This window comes from Macaca thibetana, chromosome 1 (assembly GCF_024542745.1).
Source record: "Macaca thibetana thibetana isolate TM-01 chromosome 1, ASM2454274v1, whole genome shotgun sequence".
Classification (NCBI taxonomy): domain Eukaryota; kingdom Metazoa; phylum Chordata; class Mammalia; order Primates; family Cercopithecidae; genus Macaca; species Macaca thibetana.
Window position 1 is genome coordinate 203,323,182 of NC_065578.1, and position 24,755 is coordinate 203,347,936.

At 40.8% G+C, this 24,755-nt stretch overlaps 2 protein-coding genes across 5 annotated transcripts in view; one reads left to right on the plus strand and one right to left on the minus strand.

Annotated features, from left to right (window-relative positions):
• The window catches only part of C1H1orf131 (chromosome 1 C1orf131 homolog), an 846,319-nt gene that overhangs the window by 590,670 nt on the left and 230,894 nt on the right, over positions 1-24,755 (minus strand). The gene's annotated exons all lie outside the window — the stretch shown is intronic.
• Positions 1-24,755, plus strand: part of DISC1 (DISC1 scaffold protein) — a 346,709-nt gene that overhangs the window by 126,875 nt on the left and 195,079 nt on the right. For 2 of the 4 annotated variants that reach the window (XM_050769867.1, XM_050769874.1), the window contains one exon: positions 3,398-3,586. In XM_050769867.1, coding sequence (XP_050625824.1) covers positions 3,398-3,586 — 189 coding nt within the window. Of the gene's footprint in view, positions 1-3,397; positions 3,587-8,648; positions 10,939-11,266; positions 12,700-16,345; positions 16,395-24,755 lie in introns of those variants that run through there. The other 2 variants (XR_007721540.1, XM_050769879.1) reach the window with 2 other exon arrangements.

The following is a 24,755-nucleotide window of genomic DNA, read 5'->3' on the forward strand; positions in this document are numbered from 1 at the left end:
TTTGGGAGGCCAAGGTGGGCGGATCACGAGGTCTGGAGTTTGAGACCAGCCTGGCCAACATGGTGAAACCCTGTTGCTACTAAAAAATACAAAAATTAGCTGGGCGTGGTGGTGGACACTTGTAATCCCAGCTATCTGGGAGGCTGAGGCAGGAGAATCATTTGAAACCAGAAGGTGGAGGTTGCAATGAGCTGAGATTGCGCCACTGCACTCCAGCCTGGGCAACAAGAGCAAAACTCCATCTAAAAAAAACCAAAACACAAAAAACCAACAACACATATATGTTGCTGCAGGCATGAAGGGTTTGTTTCTTTTTATTGCTGAGTAGTCTTTCATTGCGTAGCTCTATTATTCTTTTTGCATTTTCCTGCTAATGCACATTTAGGTTGCTTCCCGTTTGGGACTGGCTCTCAGGCATAAAGACACTATGAACATTTATTTGAGTGCAAATATTTTTGATTACGTGTTTTCATTTCTTTTGTGTAAATGCCTAGAAGTAGAATTGTTGGATTAAAGGGTAGGTATACATTTAACCTTATGAGAAACTGGCAGAACTTTTCTTGAAGGGACCATTTTACATGTGTGAGAGTGCCAGTTGCTCCATACCCTTGTGAATGTTGACATTTTTAGTCGAGTTAATTTGAAACATTTGAGTGGGCTTGTAGTAGAATCATTATGGTTTTAATTTTTCTTTTCTTAATGATTAATTATGTCAAATGCTTTTTCATATGCTTATTGGCCATTTGTGTGTCTTACTTTGTAAAATGCCTGTTAAGTCATTTGCCTGTTTTTTTTTTTTTTTTTTTTTTTTTTTTTTTTCCTTCCTGACGGAGTCTCGCTCTGTCACCCAGGCTGGAGTGCAATGGCATGATCTGGGCTCACTGCAAGCTCCGCCTCCCGGGTTCACACCATTCTCCTGCCTCAGCCTCCGGAGTAGCTGGGACTCCAGGCACCCACCACCACACCTGGCTAATATTTTGTATTTTTGGTAGAGATAGGGTTTCACTGTGTTAGCCAGGATGGTCTCCATCTCCTGACCTCGTGATCTGCCCACCTTGGCCTCCCAAAGTGCTCGGATTACAGGCGTGAGCCCCCGCACCTGGCTCATTTGCCTGTTTTTCAATGGCACCATTTGTGTTTTAATTGTCAAGTTGTAGTATTCAACTTCTTTGTCAGTTAGACATATTGCAATGATTTTCTCCAAGTCTGTGACTTGTCTTCTCACTTTTTAGTGGTATCTTTTGATGAGGAGTTTTTAATTTTGATAAAGCCCATTTATCCTTTTTTAAAATAGTGTTTTCTGTATCTTATCTGAAGTTCTTGCCTACTCCAAAGTCAATAAAATATTCTTTTAAATTTTTTTTGTAGAAGCTTTATAGTTTTAACTTTTACATTTGGGCCTGTGATCCACCTTTAATTAAATTTTTGTATGGTTTGATGTATGAATCAAGGTTAATATTTTTCCCATGTAGATAGCTAGTTGTTCCAGCACCATTTATTGAAATACTTTCTTTTCCTTATTGACTTGCTTTGGCACTTTGGTTGGCTGTATATGTGTAAATCCACTCTTGGACTGTTTATTCTATTCCATCGATCTATTTGTCCATCTATATGCAATGCCATATGACCTTGATTTATAGTGGCTTTAGCCTTAGTCTTGAAACCAAGACTAACTTTTTAAGGATTGCTTTGGTTTACCTAGGCCACTCCTCCTCCTCTTCCTCCCCCTCCTCCTCTTTCTCCTCCTCCCCCTCCTCCTCCTCCTCTTCTTCTTCTTCCTCCTCCTCCCCCTCCTCTTCCTCCTCTCCTCCTCCTCCTTCTTATTCCTTCTCCTTCTCTTCCTCCTCCCCCTCCTCTTCCTCCTCTCCTCCTCCTCCTCCTTCTTATTCCTTCTCCTTCTCTTCCTCCTTCTTCTTCCTCTTCTTCTTCTTGTTTCTGCTTCTTCTGCTTTTCTTCTTCTTTCTTCCTATTCTTCTTCTTCATCATAATCATCTTCTTCTCCTTCCTTTCCTCCCTCCCTCCTTCTCCTCCTCCTCCTCCTTCTTCTTCTTCTTCAAGATGGGGCCTTGCTATGTTGCCCAGGCAATAGTGCAATTATAGTGTACTACAGCTTCAAACTCATGGGCTCATTCTTCTACATTTTATTCATTTATTTTTTTATTTATTTAGAAGTGGAGTCTTATTCCATTGCCCAAGCTGGAGTGCAGTGGCAAGGTCTTAGCTCACTGCAACCTCTACCTCCCGGGTTTAAGCGATTCTCCTGCCTCAGCCTCTTTAGTAGCTGGGATTACAGGTGCTTGCCACTGTGCCACTAATTTTTGTATTTTTAGTAGAGATAGGGTTTTGCCACATTAGCCAGGCTGGTCTTGAATGCCCGACCTCAAGGGATCCACCCACTTCAGCCTCCCAAAGTGCTGGGATTACAGGTGTGAGCCACCATGCCCGGCTCACTCTTCAACGTTTTAGAATAAGCACACACATTTCTACAAAACAGCCTCATAAAATTTTGATTGAAATTGTATTAAATCAATGAATCAATGTGGAGAAAACTGAAATCTTACCAATATTGAACCTCCAGTGTATGTATAATAATTTAATCTTTTAAATTATTTGTCTTTGTCTCAGCAGTTTTTGAAAAATAGTTTTCACTGTAGAGGTCTTGCACAAATTTAAAAAAAGTATCTGTTAGTATTTTGAGTTTTAAAATAGTTTGTAAATTGTATTTTTAAAAAAAAAATCATCTAGTTTTTTGTTGTTGATATTTAGACATAAGATTGATTTTTGTATATTGACCTTGTATGCTGCAACCTTGCTACATTTAATTTACCATATCTTTTGCTCAGTGCTTGACAGAATTTCTTGTTTATTCTTGTAACTACCTATGAGTCAGGTGTTATTGCAATCATATTTTATAAGAAATTTGCCCCAGATGTGCTAATTTTCTTGCTCCAGGTCGTGCAATTTGAGTAACAGGGGAGGAATTTAATTTAGGTCAACTCTGATTATATGACCCAGTCCCCTTCCACACTGCTATAATATGTCATCTCTTTGACATTTGTATATTATTTGAATGGAGTGACACATTGTGGTTCCTCTGGATTCCACTGGGACATTTTTGTGTCATCATATTTCACGGGACATGGCTTAGCCAATGGAACTCCTAAAACAGACATAAGAAGAATAAGGTGATAAAAAAGACTGGTGATTTTTCCAGTTTAAGGAGGGCAGTATTTTTCCAGGTTCTTTCCCCAGAGGACTGCTAAGGAAGTTGTACATGATCTCAAAGTTCTGTTTCTTTGCCCATGCTGTGAATGCACATTAGCTGCTGCTAGATCTTCCATGTGTACGGATGCTGTAAAGCTTATTTTCCCTCCTTCTCTCCCACAATGTGCTGTAGGAAACCATTTCTGTACAGCTAAAGACCTCACCGAGGAGATTAGATCATTAACATCAGAGAGAGAAGGGCTGGAGGGACTCCTCAGCAAGCTGTTGGTGTTGAGTTCCAGGAATGTCAAAAAGCTGGGAAGTGTTAAAGAAGATTACGACAGACTGAGAAGAGAAGTGGAGCACCAGGAGACTGCCTATGGTAGGTAGTGCGCAACTGTTCCTTGGCGAGATGTTGATATTTGTTGTGTTTTGTGGCCGGGCAGGATGTTCTGTGCTTTATGTGAACGTCACTGTGAAGAGTGTCACGGAGCACATGGCCCTTTTCCTTGGGGACGTTTTTGGCAGGCGCCTTGGCAAACTGAATGGAATTACTTGTCAGCTTTTGTTTTCATATTCACATATGACATCTTTCCTTTTTCTGTTCCCCGTCCCACCCTGCGTTTGCTAATAGCCTTGTTATTATTTAGGGCAGTCTCTCCCTTGGCAAGGTCTTGAGCATTTTCTTTGTGTGACAATTATCTTCCTTTTGTCTCTTGGCTCAGTCTCCTAGTCTGCACAATCATAGACTAAATCAGGTTGATCTGAGAAAATCGAGGAAAGACCACAAAGTGGCTCTTCTATGTGTGTGCGCTTTTCTGAGAGCTGCTTTCCCCAGGCAAGATGATGTCGAAGATGTGAATGCTGCCTTAGCCAAAGTGTCTGCTGGTCAGAGGAGTTCAAGTGTTCTGAGTTCTTTCCTTTTCCAGTTGTTAAGAGTAACAGGTTACTCTGAGATTTGCACCCAGAGGGATGGTCTCAGAAGGCACTCGTTCAGTGCAAATTGAGATAGTAAAAACTTATTTCTTAAAACATGTAAGGAATTTCTGATGATTCAGTTTCTAATATACAGAATAAAATCATTAAAAGCAAATTCAGATTTAATCTTTATTAAATACTGGAACCTGTTTCTGCGCCAGTAAAATGACAAGAATAAAATCTATCTCCTAGGCAGATTGGTACAGATTATTTACAAAGATCCTGGAGTGTGTGTGTGTGTGTGTGTGTGTGTGTGTGTGTGTGTATGTGTGTGTGTGCCTTTCCATTGTCCCTAGAAACTAAAAGTCAGGGGTCATTTATAGCATACCATGATTCCTAAATAAATGTTATTTACTAAAAAAATTGAATGAAATATATATGAATAAACAGCTATATTTTACAAAGTATGCTTATTTAAGAAGACATAAGAAAAGAGCGGGGCTGATGGGAACCAGATTTGAAATAGGGCTTTTGTAAATATTCTGTAAATTGAAGTAAATGAAGAGTAGTAGCTATAAGCTAGATTGAGAAATATAAAATCCGCTAGCTGAAGTTAAGTGCATCAATTCGGGATGAATAAATTTTTTTTTAAATGCCTATCAATTTATGTAGAGAGAGGTTTCTTCACAGAGATATTTGAATCAAAGAGTATGTTCAGTAGTTATTCTGTCTTCTTTGTAATGAATACCCTGAAGTTGACTTTAACAACTCAGTACTTATCTTTTTTTCTTTTCATTCTTAAAGGTCAAGCGTTGTTTTTGCCATATATGTAATTACAGACTGTACGTTTGAGCCTAAATAACTATAGTACTAAGGAATGACAACATGGTCACCCGAGACACCACAGCCTGGTTTACTCTGTCGTGATAGGAATGAGGACTGTACATTTTAAGTAGGTTTCTGCTATTGAGTTTTTAAATGTATAAACAATGGAAACTACAACATTTCTCATGTTATTACCACATAACTTTTTGTCACAAAATGAAGAATATATTATATCCAAGAATAAAAAGGAAGTGAACAAATTTGAACAAATTTAGTCCAGCAATATTTTCATTTGAATAGTAGAGCCTTGAAAGCCATTAATATCTCTTTTTAAAAAAAGAACCATGCAGTTTTTTTTGAATCTCATCATTGTCACTTCACTAAGTATTTTCACAATGATGAATAAAACATAAACAAATGGAATGAGAGATTGCTACTATGGATGATTCTAAATTGCAGATGGCTCATTACTGTTGTGAAGCTTCTCTTTATGTTTTTACACTTGGATTTTGCTGGATCAGCCACCCTTTTCCCTATACATTGATTTACACATGCTTAATTTTTTTTAACCAATTTGAGGTGAGTGGGCTTTAGGTGAACCAAATTAATAATCTAGGGTTGAGAGTGTGGGAAACAAATAAATAATGAACTCTTCAATATATTGAAGCTTTTATTTATTAAAATATGATAAAACTGGGCCAAAGTCCATATTCAGCTATTTTTGTGTTTTGGGAGTTAAAAATTCAGAGGGAGCTGTGGGTTCAAGTTTAAATGTAGGGAAAGTACAAAGGAGAGTGTGCTTACGCACATACACATATGCATGCATGTACCATGACTCTTTTTAGCCTTAGAGAATGAAACCATTTAAGAAATGAGCAATATGTAGTATTCTTAAAAAAGATTTTGATTTCCAACAGTGGTTGTGGAATGCAGCGTTCAGGGGAAAAGGGCAACTGACGTATAATCAAGCCACCCTGATTGTCAGGAATTCAGACTCTTCTATTTTGTTCTTCTCTGCCCCACAACTTGTGCCATTCAGTCCAACCCAGCTGACCCAGCCACATGCATGTCCAAGTCCAGTCAGATAAAAAGGAAGAAGGAAGAGAGCTCACCTTTCCCCTTTACATGCCCTTTGAGAAATCTGCACACGTCTCTGCTACGGCCACATCCTGTGACCTTAACCTTGTTATATGGTAACAGCTACTTGCAAGAGGGGCTGGGAGCTGTCCTTACCCTGGGCAGCAGTGTGCCCTGCTGAAGTACTGAATTCTGTTTCCGTAGCAAAAGGGGAGATTTGCAGTCTTAGGGAACAATGAGCAGTGTCTCTCATACAGAGACCTCTTAATGATGTGAAGTGTATCTCTCATGATGCACCTGAGATGAATTTGGTGCATGCATCACTTAAAATATCATTGTATCTTGTGTCTCTGGCTAGATTATGAGTCCACTGAGGTCAGAACATCGTCCTTAGGTTTCACTGTACTGCTTTGGTATCCAGCATGATGTCTTCTAAAATAGTAAATATACTATACCATCGATATTTGTTCACTTACTGGGGCCAGATGTTAAAATGACACATGAGTCCTCTCTTCCTACATTTTAGATTGCAGATCCAGACCTTGAATCTGCTGCTTCTTTATTCATTTTCCAAATTAATGAGGGTAGTGATAAGTTTGTCTTTCTTGGAAGATGTTTGAGTTGTCTGAGTCGGACTTTCAGTTTGGGGGGTCAGCAGATAGAACAATATGGTGATAGAAAAGGAACTGAAATATGTCAAGGTACTGAAGGGCAAAGGGAGACAGATCTCATCACTGAATCCATTGGCTTTTGTCACCAAGACACAATCTCTATAAAGAGATGCTAAAGAAGTGTGCTTTAACTCCTGTCAGCTGTTCTTGAGACTTCAGGAGAATGCATTTGAATTCTGAGCAATGTTAAGTGCAGTGAAATAGAAGGAAAAGCTAAATCTATCTTCCAAGCCTTGAATATTTATGAAAATTAACTATAAACATTTAATTATTGTGGATTCCAATGTGTGTGTTTATTTAAAGAAGGGTGGAATGAAAAAAATCAGCAACTTTTACAGTTCGCTACATCTGCTTTTTTTTTTTTTTTTTTTTTTTTTTTTTTTGAGACGGAGTTTTGCTCTTGTCACCCAGGCTAGAGTGTAATGGTGCGATCTCTGCTCACTGCAATCTCTGCCTCCCAGGTTCAAGCGATTCTCCTGCCTCAGCCTCCCAGGTAGCTGGGATTATAGGTGCCCACCACTATGCTCAGCTAATTTTTGTGTTTTTTTAGTAGTGATGGGGTTTCACCATGTTGGCCAGGCTGGTCTCAAACTCCTGACCTCAGGTGATCCACCCGCTTAGGCCTTCCAAAGTGCTGGGATTATAAGCATGAGCCACCGTGCCAGGCCTATAACTACTTTTCAAGAAAAAAAGAGCCCTCAGATTTACGCAACTGTTTTCCACCATCCCTTGTGTATAAATTGGTAATCTGTATTGTACTTTATTAATATTGTTGATTTCGCACTGTAACTCAGCTATAAAGGAAACCGACGTCAAGGGGAGAGATTTAATCACAGAATAATCAGGGCTAGAATTTTAAGTAGGACATCATTAGCATGTTAATGAATTTTCCCACCTTATGCCAGCTGCCGGAGTAGAAAAGATACTGCAGATGTAGCTAAAAAATCTGGCTGGTTCCCTGGCCCAGTGAGCTGTCAGGAATCTGTGGAGGGGGATCCATAAGCTAAGTGAAGGGATTCTCAGTGAGAATACCAAACAGCAGGATTTTGTTTTTCTGAGAACGATGATTAACCATGCCCAGCCTAAACTCATTTGTCTTTTGGTGAGTAAGAAGGGAGTGGGAGGCAGAGAAGGGGCAGTTGAAGGGTAATGAAGTTGGAGTAGAGGCACCTTTCAAATTACCGTTTGGGGTTAGTTTGCTTCAGACAGAAAAGTTGTAAGTTCACAATGACAAGATCCTGCCCTAATTTTTGGAACAATCTCATAATTTTTGAGCTTGAAATAGCTAATGAAAGGAAGCACAAGTGTCTTAGTCCATTTGCGTTGCTATAGAGGAATACCTGAGGCTGGGTCCTTTATAAAGAAAAGAGAATGCTTTGGCTCACAGCTTTGCAGGTTGTCTAAGAAGCATAGTGCCAGCATCTGCTTCTGGTGAGGGCCTCAGACTGCTTCCACTCATGGCAGAAAATGAAGGGGAGCTGGCGTGGCAGATCACTGGAGAGAGAGGAAGCAAAAAGAGAGAGAAGGGACATGGCACACTCTTTTTAACCACCAGCTCTCCCAGAAACTAACAGAGTGAGAACTCACTCATTGATGACCAAGCTATTCATGAGGGATCTGCCCCCATGACCCAACACCTCCCATTAGGCTCCGCCTTCAACATTGGGGGTCAAATTTCAATATAAGGTTTGGAGGTCAAAGAAAGGAAACTGTAGCAGCGACAGATTGTACTGAGATACTGGTTTAACTCTGAAGTTCCTGGATGCAGCTACTTGCAGAATTTCACTTCACACCTATTAAGAAAAGTCTTTTAGTTTAGAAGTCCTGTGAGTTACAAGTTCTGCATATATAGGCAGTAATTCTTTTTTCCATATATATCAGATACATGTAGAAGAAACGTTCATGAAAAAGTAGAACAAAAGAATAAAATCTATGCGTCTCTTTTATTCGCAGGGAGAGGGAGGAAATGGAGAACCGGGACAATACGTATAACAAAGACAAAAACAATAAAATTAACAAACAACAATAAAATTTAAAAACAAAGACAGAAGAAAATGCCAATGTCAAGTGTTAATTAGTTGGTTGAGAATATGATGTGATAATGAACGTCCTAGAAGTCAGAGCACAAAACACAGTTGAAGCATCATCCTTCTTCCTCAAAAGCACCTTGAAAAGCACAGAGTTTTTTTGGGAATTCAGAGGGATGCTAAATTCTTCAAGACAATTCTCTTGAAAGCATAGTGGAAGGTCCTCCTGAAGAGATTTATAACACATGCAAAAAACTCTTTTACTTGTATTATTAGTTTTTGCAACTTTTTATTTTAGGTTCAGGGGTACATGTGCAGGTTCGTTATATAGGTAAATTGCATGTCATCAGAGTTTGGGGTACAGAGTATTTTATCACCCAAGTGATAAGCATGTTATCCGATGGTTGTTACCAATGACCTCTAGGAAAAAACTTGTTAGGGGATCCCTTCAAAGCAGGAGAGACTGTGGACAGGAGAGACCGAAACCACATACACATTTTAGATATGTAGGTATGTACAGTTTTTCCCAGAAACAGGTCCAGTTTTTCAGCAGATTTGTAAAGGGGTCGTTCTAAGATCCCTCAAATTTTAAGAAACATTAAGGTATTAAACTGTGGAGGTGAATACAGGCTTGGGCTAGTGAAGTTTAAATACGGCATCTTCCAGCGTCTGACATTATCCCAAGATGTAACTTAGTACCTAAAAAGTGACTGGAGACCACATCCTGTAGACTCACCAAATATCACTTCTTTCCTCTGAGCTTTGGCTAAGACCTACGTATAAGACAACTTAGCTCTCTGGGCCAGAACAGTGATAGCGCTCTTGATAACAGAGGGCCAAGCCGTCTGCTTTGGAACCAGATGAGTGTTGCAGTGCTGTGTGTCAAGAAATGTAGAGGGTTATATGAGAAATAGATACGTGTCTGCCTTTCCAAATTCGGAATCTTCAGTCATTTAGATTAAAAAGTATGTCAAATAGGATCTTTTGGAAGAAATAAAAAAAATTCAAAATCTTTTCCCTCAGGTTTTTCCAATAGGCTGAGGTTTTAAATCTCTAATCATTTATCTTTGATTTGCCTTATTGATTACTTTATCACTTTATCAGGACCCTGATTAAATCTGTTTGTGTTTTTAATTTCTCTCCATTTTTTCCTTTCCAATTACATCCTTGCATCACTATTAGTGTGATTATTTCCCTTCAGCCTTTTTTGCCTGTGAATTTCTAAGCTGAAAATTGCAACTAAGTTTCTCCCTCCTTTATTAAATTGCTGTGATAATTATTTTGGGAGACATCCCCATACAGTGCAAAAAGCCTGGATTAGGATGTAGGGGGGCATCAGTTTAATCTCAGTCCTGCCCTTCCCTAATCATCTGCATAGCATCTGACATATGTAACATCAGAATGTGAGGCTCAGTGAATGAATAATCTTCAGCAAGTCACTGAATTTTATCTGAGTCTCAATTGCTTCATATATAATACTGTAGAACCAGATCTTGAAGTTGCATTTCTATCCATCCATCCATCCATCCATGCATCCTTTCCACAAGCATTTATTGAGTACTTCCAATATGCTAGGTGCTGTGGCAGGCCCTCATGGTCCAGAGATGAATTAGATAGTCCCTGTGGCTACTGAGGTCCCTTTTAACTGTAGCCCCTTGTATGTGAATTTCCATAATTCAATTGATACTTTGTTCATTTATTTTCTAGCTCTCAGTAACTTTTGATCTCCTTTTCCCACTTTTATCCATATATAATTTTAGAAGTCCCTGCTATTGTTACGTCTTTTTTCACTTGTTTCTCTACTTGTTTCTATACTCCTTTAAAATACATAAGTCACATACCCCCCTGGGTGGAAATGCAATGATGTTTTCAATTATATTTCATACCAAATTGCAACAGGCAGTTTTTTTTTGACATGCTAATTTGTTTACAGCAGGAACTTGACTCTACGTAATAAGGTGGATACATGTATCTCTTAAATATCTGCCAGATTTTCTGCTTTGTAGATTATTCTTACTAATCAGTGCCTGTTAGAGTCTCTTTGTACATTTCATATGGACTCTGGGCTTGGGCTAGTGAAATTTAAATATGGCATGGGATAATGTTGGTAGACACATGTACTCACACACACTCATATAATGTCCTGAAGATTAAGCTCAGAGTGATGGTAAGTGGAACTTCGTGATCTTAAAAAGAGCCTATTTGCCATGTTTTGGGTGAGGGGATTTTTTTTTTTTTTTTTTTTTTTTTTTTTTTTTTGAGACGGAGTCTCGCGCTGTCACCCAGGCTGGAGTGCAGTGGCCGGATCTCAGCTCACTGCAAGCTCCGCCTCCCGGGTTCACGCCATTCTCCTGCCTCAGCCTCCCGAGTAGCTGGGACTACAGGCGCCCGCCACCTCGCCCGGCTAGTTTTTTGTATTTTTTAGTAGAGACGGGGTTTCACCGTGTTAACCAGGATGGTCTCGATCTCCCGACTTCGTGATCCGCCCGTCTCGGCCTCCCAAAGTGCTGGGATTACAGGCTTGAGCCACCGCGCCCGGCCCAGGTGAGGGGATTATTTTTTGCATGGGGACCCTACCATGTATTGCAGAACATTTCACATCCCTGGTCACTGCCTGCATCCAACTCTTCTTCCCACCACCATTTTTCAATGCCCCTAGGTAGGAGTGGTACCACACTCAGTTAACTGCACAACTTCAGTTTATGCTTTATGTTTTAATATCATCCATATGATTTGAAAATATATTGTTATGATCATTAGAACTTGCCTGGAATTAATAAAACTGAATTCTATTATTCACGTTATCTTTTATATAGATCCTTAGAGGTTTAAATATAAATTCTTTGCAGATTTCTACTTCTATTGCTCTTTACTGTGTATGTTCAGTATGTGTTTCTTGGGCACAGATTTCTGTATGCATGGATGAGCTACAGCTATTGTGGATTTAATGTTTTCTTTGAAGAAAAGGAATGATCCCTTGTATGAAGTCACCCTCTTTTTAGTAACAAAGACTTACCCCTTTCTTCTTGTTTCTCAAGTACTTGAGAACTAAGCACTGTGCTAAGGCTTGACATACTTTAGTTATCTCATCCTCTGGACCACTGTGGTGCTGGCTCCACTGGAATCTCTGTTTTACAGATGAAGAAGCTGAGGTTTAGGAAGGATCCTGCCACAGAGCCTCCAGGAGGCAATGCCACCATCTGAATCCTTCTTAACCTGCCATTTTACCTTTGACATTGCTTTTGACATTTGTTCTTTATGAACTTGACTCCTAATGTCAATGTATCCATCCCACAATCTCATCACCCTACCTAAATACCACACTCATAGATTCATAATTATGAAACAAAAGTCTACCAAAAGTCATCTATTGCTGATGTTGGACACCCTGAAAAGACGGGTAATTTTTTTTTTTTTTTATTTTTGAAGTTTTCAAGCACCCGCCCTATATTTTGTGCCTGAAATGATGATCTACTATCTGCCATGTTGCTAGGGCAGATGGATAATTTAACTCAGTAGTAGGAGGTTCTATAGGTTATCACCCTATGAAACTTTTATGTATCTTTTGTATTGAAACCTCAATTCTTTATTTTTGAAGGGTGACTAAGAGAAACTTGGCATACTACCATAAATTAGAGAGAAGTTGAGCTATAGCAATTTAATTGGATACATATTTGTTAACTTCAAACCAGATTTTTTGTATACTTTCAAAGAACTGTTGCTAGTTCTGCTTCCTGTTTTAAAATGCTGAAACATCAATGTTTTCCTTTGTAGTCCTATAAATAAATGCATTGGTTTTTAGATTGATACATTACTCAGTTTCTTGTAAAGAAGTAGTTAGAAGCCCTTTTGCTTTTAAGAATTTACTAATTTGTCATCCTATTGATTATAAGGAATTCAATTTGCAACATGTGATGTCAATATTTCTAGGCTTCTTTTGAGTGAGTTTTGAACTTTAGTTAAATAAAACAACTTTTTTTTTTTTTTTTTTTTTTTTGAGACGGAGTCTCGGTCTGTTGCCAAGGCTGGAGTGCAGTGGTGTGATCTTGGCTCACTGCAACCTCTGCCTCTCGGGTTCAGGCAATTCTCTGCCTCCGTCTCCTGTGTAGCTGGTGGTGCCGCCACCACGCCCAGCTAATTTTTTTGTATTTTTAGTAGAGATGGGGTTTTCACCGTCTTGGCCAGGCTGGTCTTGAACTCCTGACCTCATGATCCACCTGCCTCAGCCCCCGAAAGTGATGGGATTACAGGTGTGAGCCACTGCGTCCGGCATAAATAAAACAACATTTAAACTATTATATAATTTAGGATTTTCAGGAATGAATGTTGATTCTTTATAAACCAAATTTGATTTTATGAGGGTTTGCGGAATTTAATTTTACTAGGGCTAAATATGACATCTTTTATGTGGTCACAGGTTTTTCAATGATTAATTTGATACGAAATATTTTATTTTCCTTTTTGGCATTACCATGAATTATGGTTTCCTGTACACACCCCTGCCATTTTAGCTGTGTGCTTTTTCTTTGAAGCTGCCATATGTTAACAACCCAAGGGAGATGGTATTTATTGGAGAGATCATCATTTGTTGCTAATTTGATTTTTCAGATTCTCTGAGCTCTTATAAAAAAGAGAGAGTATGCTGATGAATGTTTTCCTGCCCTGACCACTTTGAGGAGCTAGTGTTTGCTGCCCTGGGCCCATTCTACTTTAGTCCCGTTATGTTTTGGACTTGGGGATGGCCACTCTGTATGATCCACTTTCCATTGAGGCATTCTGTAATTGGGGAGGGTGGACAACCTGAGTGAATGCACTGCAATTCAATACTTATGGCCAGTACAGAAACCATCAAGAATTGCTTAAGGATTTACTGACTTGGCATCATCAAAAATTTATGAGGCAGGCATGCTCACATTCCACATGCCTGCATAGTCATAGAATGTCGTTTTTTCTTTTGACATTATACTTTCTGGAGTCTTAATAACCCATTAACAACTGATGACACACTTTGCTTTTTGTTTTAATTATAACCAAATTTTATTTGCCAAAATGATGTTTAATTTTTTGGTGTATTAACCCATTCTGAATGTGTCTCTTTTCCTGTGTTTACTATGACTGCTTTATGCTTCAGGTCTCCCCAAATCTGATATTTTCCCTCCCCCAAAAAGAATCAAAAGCAATTATATTATGATTGTATGGTCTGTCAATGAATGGAGGTCTGTCTGGTTTGGACAAAGTGACTGAAATCTTGAGCTTCTTTTTAACTCTGAATTGGATCCAGCATTCAATTTGGTTCATATGTACCAATTATGTCGGGTGAGACACATACATTGGAATTTGGCAAATGTCTGTGTAGCCTTCACCCAACTCCATTGTTTTCAGAGACTGAGTAAAAGTAGTGGCTGGATACCAACTTCATGTCTGCCCTAAGAAGGTCACCAAACACTGACATTCCCCAGTGGTCTGGAATCCTGCAAATCTGTCAGCTTTTGGAAGTGATGTAATTCTCCCCTAAAGATTATAGAGAAATTCTCTGAAGTCAAAGCTGATGAAACTTCTGGAGTTACTCTAGGATAAAATTATAATTTATTTCAAAAAATACCTTTAGCATAAAATAAAATTTTTGAAATGAATGAAAAATGTTTATCATACAACTTCTATAACAGAACCCAGGTTGCATTTTTAGCATCCTCTTCTGTGCTTGCAGCATAGGAAGGCTTTTTACAGACTTGTACTGAGGATGCAGTACATCCTCCGTCTGAGGATGCAATTGTACATCCTCTGTCTGTCCTTAACCTTATAGGACAATAGTGAGAGCATGGCACCAATTAATCCTCATAACTGTACTTTGAGACAAATTTATCATTCCCAATCTACCGATGTGTGAAACTGAGGCTCAGTGAATTAACAGAGTTGCTCAAGTTTCTGTATATGGGAAATCAAGAACTGGAATGAGACTCATCTGTCTCATTTCAGAGCCATATTCTTCATTATACACTTCTGTGTCCCTGGTTGCAATATGGTATTCCAATTTATTATTTGTTATGTACGTAACAGTTCAAGAATCAATATACTGTGACTTAACTACCTCCTTATTCCGAGGTGTTTAATGATTAGTTCATGAATTTCTTTCTGAAGATAAAGTGCCAAGAGTGGGATTAATGACCCAAAGAGTGCAGTCATTTTTATGGCTGCATACATGCTGCAGATTGATTTGCAAAAGGATTATAGCAATTTAATTGATACTACCAATCCATCCTTTCTAATGATAAGCATTATTTCTTAAATGATTATTGGTATAACAACAATCGAGTGGTATTTAATTCATGCCTCGTTTTTGCATGTCTTTTTCTAATGCATTCAACTTGTTTTTTTGTGCCTTTAGAATTTTTTTTTTTTTTTTGGGACAGGGTCTCACTCTGTCACTTAGGCTGGAGTGCAGTGGCATTATCTCGGCTCACTGCAACCTCCAACTCCTGGGCTCAAGCGATCCTCCCATTTCAGCCTCCTGAGTAGCTGGAAGTACAGGCATGTGCCACCATGGCCTGGCTTGGTAGAGACGGGATTATGCCATGTTGCCCAGGGTGGTCTCTAACTCCTGGGCTCAAGTGATCCACCTGCCTTGGCTTCTGAAAGTGTTGGGATTTCGGAGTGAGCCACTATGCCTGGCCTAATTTTTTTCATTTTGTGTTGCCTACGTCCTTCGTCTATTTGTTTTATTTTGAAGGAGGCACCTAGTGGTTTCCTTTTCTTTACGTAATATGGTTATCAATCATTTTTTCCTATTTGTATGTGTGTGTGTGTTTGTGAATTTACCCCCTCATCATGATTAATAATGGACCAAGAACAAAGTATAAAAAATAATAACATGTTGAGACAACAGTGTAGAGTGGATTTTAAACTTCTTAAGGCATTAGGGTGCAAATGATGTACTAAACAACGTAGACCGATCTTTCTGAGTAAAGCCATCCTATTTCCACTCTGTGTATTAATATGCATTGGACCTGGCCTTTCAAACAAATGTGATATTCAGGGAACTGTCGCAATCGAGACCTTAATAAACCAGTTTCACTTTTTCCAGTAAACCTGTGAAAGGTATTATTTTACCTTTTCTCCACCGTTAAAATGCAGAAACTGAGAGAAGTACTCAGTATCCTACCCATGACCTTATTTTTCTTCAGGATGCATCTCATGTTTTGTACTTCACTGTCTTTGGCCCTTTTTTTTCTTTATTATTTCCTATTTTCTTAAGTTGATCCTTTATAAAAGCAACTACTGCTTACTGGACTATTTTTTTCCTTCCAGAAGCATGCTGTTATTTGATAGGTGAACAGGTAGTGTCTTGATGGTGTCTGTGGCCCTTGAAGCTGCAGTTTAAGGGAGGGGGTTCAAAGAAATGGTAGAGAAAGGCTGTCCCTGTCCTGGAAGGATGCCAGACAGGATGACCTTTGAAACTGTCACCAGGGGCATGAAAAACGTGTTTGCAACAGTTCCCTGCCCTTCTCTGCACAGACGATATGCAGCATTTGGTATTAAGGCAAAGATCCTTTTCCATTGATGATGTGTAATCATAAATCATAAGCAATTTTTTTTTTTTTTTTTTTTTTTTTTTTTTTTTTTGAGACGGAGTCTCCCTCCGTTGCCCAGGCTGGAGTGCAGTGACGCGATCTTGGCTCCCTGCAAGCTCTGCCTCCAGGGTTTTCACGCCATTCTCCTGCCTCAGCCTCCCGAGTAGCTGGGACTACAGGAGCCCACCACCACGCCCGGCTAATTTTCTTGTCTTTTTTAGTAGAGGCGGGGTTTCACTGTGTTAGCCAGGATGGTCTCGATTTCCTGACCTCTTGATCCGCCCGCCTCGGCCTCCCAAAGTGCTGGGATTACAGGCGTGAGCCACCGCGCCCGGCCATCATAATAAATTTCTATGATTTCGGATTCAGGAAGGCACCTTTCTACCTGTTGCAGCAGTTGGGAGTCATTCTCCCTCCACCCCGACTACGTCTTCCCACAGCTTTTGGCTCCTCTGGCTGGCTTTCACATTCTCCTCTCCACCTTTGGACTATCCCACACCCTTGTCTATCCACACATTCACTCCCTACATCCCTTCCATGCCTAATCAGGACAGCTCTTCTGACCACCTTAACTTGCCACGATGTCCGCGTGCTCTGGAAAAAGTGCGCTAAGCCCCGCCCCGCCCCTCCCCGTGTGGTCTGAGTCGGACCCCACTGACTCTCCTGCATACACATCCTCTGTCCTCCTTGGACTCCTATTTATAGCCAGTCTCTCTGTCCCCACGCTGCATGGCATTTGATCTGATGCTGGGAAGGTAATCATTATCCTCCCCTTAATGTTTCAGGATTATTCATTCTATTTTGCCATGTCTAATGTAATATTTAATAGCATCTATGAAGAAGCCTGAAGACTATAAATAAATGCTCTCTTTGATATTGAGAGGGTTTTATACAATATAAAATTTAGAGTACATTTTTTTTTCTCAGGAGGTCTGACATTAATATTAATCGTGAGCCCCAAAGTAGAAGCTTTTATATTTTAGCGTAATGAAGTTTACCATATGTTTCAAAGTCACTTGCAATTGTGCTTCTCATAATGACAATTAGAAAGGTCATCCTGTCTTGCCAGGCTCCATTAGGTATATATTCCAGCTCGTGACTGTCACCGTGAAATGTGTTAAGGCACTTTTATGCAAATACAAGGGGAGACATGGTATTTTTTATCCCAAAGTGTAGCTGTTTACAACTAATTACCAAACACGGAACAAGGCTATTGTTTGCCTTTACATGATATATGGGCATAGAAATTTCTAAAGCAAATTCTCCTCTGTCTTTTCATTGATTAAATTATATGAAGTCACCCTCTTCCATGAAGCTTTACATGATGAGGTCCCCAAAGAACTGAATAAAGAAATTTGTCATTAAGACACTGGTGTATTTCTGATTTATATATTTTTTTCTGCTTAACTTGAACAACTTATTAACTGCATTAAAGTATGGAAACAGTTATTGTATTTAACTCTCTACATGTGAACCTTGAAGACATGATGGGGCAAAGGTGAAAGGAAAGGGAGGAGATGAGGAGGTGGCACAAGTAATGTTTTCTTACGGAACTTGTAGAGGGATAAACCTACATTAGAACCAAAGCAGAGAATTCCCGGGAAACTGAAACATGCCATTGTGGATGTGAGTCATGGGAACTGATGCTGGAAAAAAATAGTTCCTAATCTGGCTTGGGAATGGCAAATTTGGTTGCCACAATTGAAATATTAATCTACTTCTTTGTATGAATGCCCTTTCATTTATGCCTTTTTCCCTCTAAGAGGCTTCGGTCTGAATTATGAGAGACAGGCTAAACTTCTCTATTCAAGCCTTTAGAATTTGCAAACATTTATCAATAGAGATAAAAGATGGATAAAAAGTTCTGGATTCATTAATGCACAGCCATGGTCTCTACAGTTTTGAAATTTCTCACTTGGGAGAATACTGGAGAAGAACCCGTGGCCCATGAAGCATTTGACTGTTGATATTTCATACTCTTCAAATGCTTTAATTTAAAAAATTGATCTATGAATTGAACATATATTCATGGGATGCAGACACTGCAGAGAGCTGCCTCTTCCTAGCCTTTGTGTTTGAGCTGTGTTCTGGTCGCTTAATCACCCATCTATCTGGAGTGGTTTGTGTTCAGGGTTTTCAGAGGCAATGACTCCATATTCCTCAAGGAACTTTCCAGGCAAATGAATTTATTACTTTTTTAATATTAAAAATGATCCTTTTTATTGAGAGTGATAGAAAGGGAGGAATAAACAGTTTTAATAGCCCTGCGACACATAGGTGGAGGAAAAAACCGCCTCCATGCTTACGTAAATAGGAAGGAGAACAACTGTAGCAAGAATGTAGAAAAGGATTCCTTTCTTCCCTCTTCCACTCTCTTGTTTTTTGCCCTCTGGCTTAAAGCTGTTAACATTGGGTGAATGTCCCTGTTGTCGTCTTGCATTATACCTCGTCCTGTTTGTTGTTGATAGGGATGGATATCTGAGAGTCTGTCTCAAGAGTTACATGTAAGTTTGTGTAAGGCCCTTCTTTTGCTTCTACCTTTTTGCTCATTGTTTGGATGCATTTTGTAGGACTGTGAGCTTGTTTAAAACACCTGTGCAGCAGTGGACCCTTGTGTCACTGCCTGGCCTCTCATTCAGAAGCCTTAGCTGTTCCTCAACTCCCACAACACATGTTGAGCGCCTCTCAGGTGCCAGCCACTGTAATAGGCACTGGGGAGTGGAAGGGTGACAAGATATGATTCCCGACCTCAGGAGGTTTGCAGTCACTGGTGGAGGAGGCATATGTACACAGCAAATAGGACATGATGTGTTGAAGGATGAAATGAAGCAATAAACAATGGGTGTCAAGACAGCAGAGATAAGGACAACCAATGATGCCTTCGAGGAGCCAGGGAGAGCCTCACAGAGGAGGCAGGGCATGCATCATGGCTTGGGGATGGAAGGGACAGAAATACTGTTGTATTAGGGAAGAGGAGAGCACAGACTCAGAGGTCAGAGGAACATGGCACATCTAGGAGACAGGAATCCAGTCCCAGCCCTGCCACTTAGCAGCCGTGTAGCTTTGGGAAAGTTTGCCGATCTCTCTGAGTATGTTTCCTCCCATGTAAAATAGAAATGCTACTACTACTAATATTGACCTCCTAGGACCATGAGTAGATGAAGTAATAATACATGTAACAATCTTGGCTTAGTGCCCTAGCATATCATAAGGATTCAATAAATATTAGTTTATGTGATTATTAATCTGGCTGGACTGAAAGGTGTAAGAGTGAGAATGATAGGAGATGAGGCTGGAGAAGTGGACAGAGCCGAACCATGAGATACCTTTTCAGCAGGCTGGGATTTTCAAGATTTCCCGAAGGTCATGGCTAGCCCTTAAAATAACTTGGTTTCTGTATCCTCCACTGCTCCTGAACATTCTTGTATTACAGTTGTGTTCATCTATTTGCGTTGCTATAAAGGAATACCTTTACATTTATATATAGGTATTATGTTTATATATAGGAATACCTTTATATTTATATATAGGTATATTTATATTGCAGGGTAATTTATAAAGAAAATAAGTTTATTTGGCTTATGGTTCTGCAGGCTGTACATGAAATATAGTGCCAGCACCTGCTTCTGGCAAGGCCTCAGGAGCTTATAGTCATGGTGGAAAGGGCAGGGGAGCCAGCCAGCGTGTCACATGGCGAGAGAGGGAGCAAGAGGAGAGGTGGAGGTGCCAGGCTCTTTTTAAACAACTGGATCTTGTGTGAACTCATTACCACGGAAAGGGCACCAAGCCATGCATAAGGGAACCGCCCCATGACACAAACACCTCCCACCAGGCCCCACCTCCAACACTGAGGAATCACATTTCAGCATGAGATTTGGAGGGGGCAAACATCTACACGATATCGAAAGTTGATGATTAAACACAGTCTCATATAAATGTTCTATCTCCAAGAAAACCTAAACATTGCATACCTATTATAGCTAAGGTAAAAAATACTGACAACGCCAAGAGCTGCCAAGAAGGTGGAGCAGGCCAATTGCTCATACGTCCCTGGTGGGATGTGCCAGTACCGCTGGTGGGGGTGTAACAGTAGATGGATGACAGTGGCAGTGGCTTATGGAGTCAAACATTACACTTGCCATGTGGCCTGGCAGTTCCACTCCTAGATACTTATTTATCCTCTAGAAATAAAAATTTTTATCCCACAAAACTGTAATGAATATTTATAGCAGCTTTATTCATAATTGCCTAAAACTGAAAACAAGTCACACGTCCTTCACTGAGTGGACAGAATAGCAAACTATGGTACCTTTGCATAATGGAACACGACTCAGTAATAAGGAACAAACTATTAATATATACAACAACCTGGCTACTTCTCAAATGCATTGTACTGAGTGAAAGAAACCAGTCTCAAAAGGCTACAACTGCAGCATCCTATTCATATAATCTCTGGAAAAGAGACCTCTAGGGGAAGAGTTTAGGAGTTGGGAGAGGGGCTGGGAAAGGGTCTGATTAGAAATTAACAGCCCGGCCGGGCGCGGTGGCTCAAGCCTGTAATCCCAGCACTTCGGGAGGCCGAGATGGGCGGATCACGAGGTCAGGAGTTCGAGACCATCCTGGCTAACACGGTGAAACCCCGTCTCTACTAAAAAATACAAAAAACTAGCCGGGCGAGGTGGCGGGCGCCTGTAGTCCCAGCTACTCGGGAGGCTGAGGCAGGAGAATGGCGTAAAAACCCGGGAGGCGGAGCTTGCAATGAGCTGAGATCCGGCCACTGCACTCCAGCCTGGGCGACACAGCGAGACTCTGTCTCAAAAAAAAAAAGAAATTAACAGCCCAAGGGAATTCTTTAGGGGCCTTGGAATTGTTCTGTATCCTGTTTGTGGTGATGGTTACAAGTTACAGCCCATAGAACTGTATAACAAGTGAATTTTACTGCGCGTACATTTTTAAAAAATTTTAAAAACTTGAAAATGTATAGCTCATTTACCACATGCTTTACCTGTCTAATCTCATTAATCATCTCTGTGAGGTTGATGTTATTATTACAGGTCGAACATTCCTAATCTGAAAATCCAAAATCTGGAATACTCCAAAATCTGAAACTAATTTTGAGGGCTGACATGCTGCTCAAAGGAAAAGCTTCGCTGAAGCATTTAGGATTCTGGGTTTTCACATTAGAGAATCTCCACAGCTAACTCTAATGCAGATATTCCAAAAGCTGAAAAAAATCCAAAACCCACAACGCTTCTGGTCCTAGGCATTTCAGATAAGGGATACTCAACCTGTTTATCTCTTAGTGCCTTATTATATACTACTATTATTATTATCGACTGAGCAGAGGCTTTGTGAGGTTTGGCCCAAACCCACATACCTTCCAGGGGGCAAAACCTGGCACAAGCCAGGTGTGGGCACTCCCCAGACGCTGAATTTCCACAGCATTGCGAGTCACCCCTCAAGGAGTCACAGAATGGGAGGTAGATCTTTCTCAGGCTCTCGTTCAGGCTGTACCTCAGTTATCCGGCTCGCTGGTCAGCGTCATTGCTCTGTGCATCATGCTGGTGCACCTTTGCAAAATGTGCAAATGTTTTAAATGCTTAGTATCAGAGAGGGAGTTGCCTACTGAGTATTTTCTGACCCCTCGTGCTGTTGGCTAAGTGAAATTTGGCTTCTTTTCAAGGAACTGCTACCTCCCTAGAGGGTTTGTGTGATGACACCAGTAAAAACCTTATTCAGTTTTTGTTCAATTCACAGCTTTAACTTCATCTTCTTAAAAATCACTCAGGTTGTAACCAAAGACTGCTCTATGGCTGAGTAGAACTGTTAATTATTAATAACTGTTAGTCAACTACGTAGTTAACCTCAGACCAGAGGGGAAGAGGTAATTCCTTAGACACACACACACGAAGAGCAAAATGTTAAGGTTAGAAAACAGTAAAAAGGATGAAGATATTTAATTCTTTTTGCATACTTTGTAATTATTTGGTTAAATATCTGTTTCCCCAGCCTCTGTGCCAGTTTTTCTTGTTGTTTTTTATTTTTATTTTTTTCAGAGAGAGGGTCTTGTGTTGTTACCCAGGCTGGAGTCCAGTGGTGCAACCAAGGCTCACTGCAGCCTCAGACTCCTGGGCTTTGATCCTCCCACGTCAGGCTCCCAAGCAGCTGGGACTACAGCCATGCACCACCATGCCTGGCTAATTTTTAAAACATTTGTTTTTGTAGAGATAAGATCTCTCTCTGTTGCCCAGGCTGGCCTTGAACTTCTGGTCTCAAGCAATCCTCTCACCAGTCCTCTCACCCTAGTCTTCCAAAGTGCTGGGATTACGTGAGCCATCGCACCCAGCCTTTTTGAGGCTATTAGTCTTCTGTCCCCAATTCCTGTAATCCTTGCATAGAATAGGGGCTTAGTAAAGGTCTGCTGAGTTAGAACTCCATTTCAACGGATATTGAACTTGAGAACTGAATGAGACTTGTGGTGTATGGTATTTCAAACTATTATGTATCCAACAGTCTGGTATTTCAGAGTCATTCATTTGCCAACTCCTATGTAGGTACTTTGGAGATATTATTTGAGTTATTCCTTATGACATCCCATGCAGCAAACATTCTCCTTCCTAAATAAGGAAGCTGAGGCCAGGAGTGATGAGCCGATTTGCTTTTATGCACACTGGATGGAGTGTGAGCTGTGTCAGACACATGTGAATTCAGATCCTCATTGTGCCACTTCAGAGGGACATGAGATGGGGTAGCTGTTTCACTTCTGTGAGTCTCACTTTCCACCTCATTCATTTATGTAACCCAATGGTGAGTCCAGGTTTTGTGAGCCCTGGGCTCACACAATTTGAGTATGGGTCTTATTTAAAGAAAAAAATATATAGAATTATGATTCAAAATTGGATACAGGGTTTGAAGGGGACTCTTGAAAGTGGGGGACCTTGAGGCTTATGTGCCATTAGATTCATGGTAAATCTGTCCTTGCTTTCAACTAATTTTTTATAGTGAGCCCCTATGTGCCAGGCTGTGTCTGCAGCTGGTTACATGTGCTGAGCCTAACAGTAGCATCCTGGTCCTCTAGAGTGCTAGAGCCCACTGGGATATACCAGCAGGAAAAAGACAACGGCGGTACAGTCAGGTAAGTGTATGATGGGGAGGTATGAAAAGCCAGGGAAAGATTTCTGGAAGAGATGACATCTAAGCTGCTACTCAGATTATGTAAAAGTTAAAATGGAGAAAAGTATGGAAAGCCCATTTGAGGCAGAAGAAAGAACAAGCATTAGAGGTGAGAGAGAAAAGCTTCCTTATGGGGACTGCAAGGAATTTAGTGGGGCTGCGTTGTTCAGTGGGGTGGAGGAGTGGGGACAGCTTCCACTCCAGAATTAGGCAGGGGCCAGGTGGGCTTGTATACCATTTAAGGAGTTTGGAAGTGATCCTAAGAGCGATAGGAGGCCCTTGGACAGATTTAAGCAGAGAGTGATCTGATAAGATTTGCATTAGGGGGAGGAAAAAAAGGCCACACTGGGTCCAGCTGCAGAATGGAGAGAGAATCCACTCCACACTGGACACGAGGGCCATCCCCCTGCAGGGAGGCCAGTGGCAGGAGAGAGGAAGGTGACAGGAGAGCAGCTGTGAGGACGGAGAGGAGGTGATACATGGCAGAGGTGTTCAGCCATGAGAACCAACAGGACTTGAGAGTGGATGCTTAGAGACAGGAGGTGCAAGGTGATCCTGAGGGAGGAGATGAGATAGAAGCTGAGCTTCCTGGCCTGGACCACTGGTGGGTGGTATTCATTAGAATCAAGGCCGTAAGAATGGCAGATTTGGAAGAGATTGTACTTCTCCTTTGAGCCAGTTGAGTTTGCAGTTTCTGAGTAACACCCAGGTGGAGATGTTTGGTGGAGAGCTGGTTGCAAAGCTGAGGAAGGAGGGCTGATTGACTGCAGGGCTTCGGCTGTTCTCAGCATGTGGATTATAATTCGAGCCGTGCAGATAGATGAGAGTGCATGGGAAAAGCCAGTGCAGAGACAAGATGGTGCAAAGGAGCATCCCAAAGAACATTAATCTTTAGGGGACAGGCAGAGGACAAGGAGCCACGAAGAAGCATGAGAGACTGCGGTCAGGGATGAGGGAGGACCGGCAGGAGTGTGTGAGGAGCACGGACTGTTTTTGTTTGTCGGGTTCCCCTGCCTTTAGGGACACACTAACTCTTTGGATATCAACTGGTTGTCCCGGAATTCCATTCAGCTCTGTTCAACTTGTGTACAGAGCCCAGGGTTTTTTTTTTAGCCCCGCTTCCTTTCAGATTTGATAATTTGCTAGAGTGGTTCACAGAACTCAGGAAAACACTTTACTTATGTGTACAAGTTTATTGTAGAGGATACAACTCAGGAACAGCCGGATGGAAGAGATGCACAGGACAAGGTATGGGGGTGGCGCAGAGCTTCCATGCCCCCTCCAGGTATGCC